Source organism: Pyrus communis, chromosome 4, assembly GCF_963583255.1.
Source record: "Pyrus communis chromosome 4, drPyrComm1.1, whole genome shotgun sequence".
NCBI classification, from domain to species: Eukaryota; Viridiplantae; Streptophyta; class Magnoliopsida; order Rosales; family Rosaceae; genus Pyrus; species Pyrus communis.
The window spans coordinates 1998485-1999923 of NC_084806.1; the positions used below are offsets into that span (position 1 = coordinate 1998485).

At 45.2% G+C, this 1439-nt stretch overlaps 1 protein-coding gene across 1 annotated transcript; it reads left to right on the forward strand.

The window, feature by feature from the left end:
- Positions 1–312: 312 nt before the first annotated feature.
- On the forward strand, positions 313–1209 carry LOC137732253 (E3 ubiquitin-protein ligase RHA2A-like). Its single transcript, XM_068471557.1, has one exon. The coding sequence runs from the start codon at positions 521–523 to the stop codon at positions 1031–1033; it is 513 nt and encodes a 170-aa protein (XP_068327658.1). The 5' UTR covers positions 313–520; the 3' UTR covers positions 1034–1209.
- Positions 1210–1439: the final 230 nt, after the last annotated feature.

Here is a 1439-nt window from a genome sequence, read left to right on the forward strand (position 1 = left end):
AGAGGCCTGAAGGTTGCAACTTGCAATCGTAAAGTCGCCCCTTCACAGACACCCACCCCTCCCTCCCTGCTGCCTGCTGTCCTCCCTCTCTTCCCCACACATACTTCCCAGTACATTCACTGTATACCCTCCTTTTCCCCTACTTTTTAGTTTCCCCCCCACCCATTGCCTTTGCCCTTTTGATTTCCTTCCCTTTTTAACCCTATGTATTTACCAAATTGCCATGCCCACTGCCCAATATCTCTCTCTCTCTCTCTCTCTCTCTCTCTCTCTATATATATAATATAATATATATATATACACACACACACATAGCTGTATATTATATCTCACCTTCACAACATTCACAACCACTTTCCCTCTCACTTCATATATGTACATCCACCATGGAAAGACGCTTGAGAACTAAGCTAACATCATATATATAACATATATGTATCTATAGACTATATTGTTGCTATATACAGAGAGAGAGAGAGAGAGAGAGAGAGAGAGAGAGATCATAATCCATTAATTTAGTATGGGGTTACAAAGCCAGCTGAACGACGTCTCATCCGACTCCATCCCACTCCTACTCATCGCACTCATCGCCAGTTCCATCAACCACCTCCGCTCCTCCCTCCTCACCCTCCTTCATTTTCTGGGCCTCAGCCCCCATCCCGGTCCAGGCACAGACTACGACGAAGGCGATATTGCGGGCCCGACCGTGGGCTCGGGACTCGCGGGTCCCGATAACCTGTCCGACCAACTCGCCATCAACCGCCAGTTATCCTATCCATACGACCGTGACGACGCCGTTGCCACCGCACGGGATTGCGATTGCGTGGTGTGCTTGTGCACCTTAAGGGATGGGGAGCAGGTCCGCATGCTCCAGTGCCGCCACGTGTTCCACAAGCACTGCTTCGACTCCTGCCTCAACCACCTCAACTTCAATTGCCCTCTCTGCCGCTCTCCCGTCGTAAACCTCGACGGCGGCGCGCTCCCGCGCTCCCGACTCTCCCGCGACCTCCGCCACTGGCTTTCCATCCGCTGAGAATCAATGGAGATAACATCATAAATATATGATCACATGGTGTCCACTTATATCCGCCCATCCGCCGGCGGTTTCTTCTTTTTTTCCTTCTCTGCTTTTTCCATTTTTTTTTTTTTTTTGATATTTTAGAGAGTTGTTGGCCATGGATTGTTTGGTCCTTCTAACTTCTTCTTTTTTCTTTTCTTTTTTTTAACTCTCTGGGTTTTTTTTTTTTTTTTTCTAGACTGTAAATTTTTGGTGTGCTAATTAAATAAGGAAGAGGGATGTTTTTGTATTTACCGCCATTTTTAATATATTTTATGATGCATGTTAAGATTAGAAATTTAAAAAGGTTACTAAATGGTAAATAAAAGTGGGGAATTATATGATAATTTGGGTTTTACTAGTTCTATGTTCGTGTAAATAT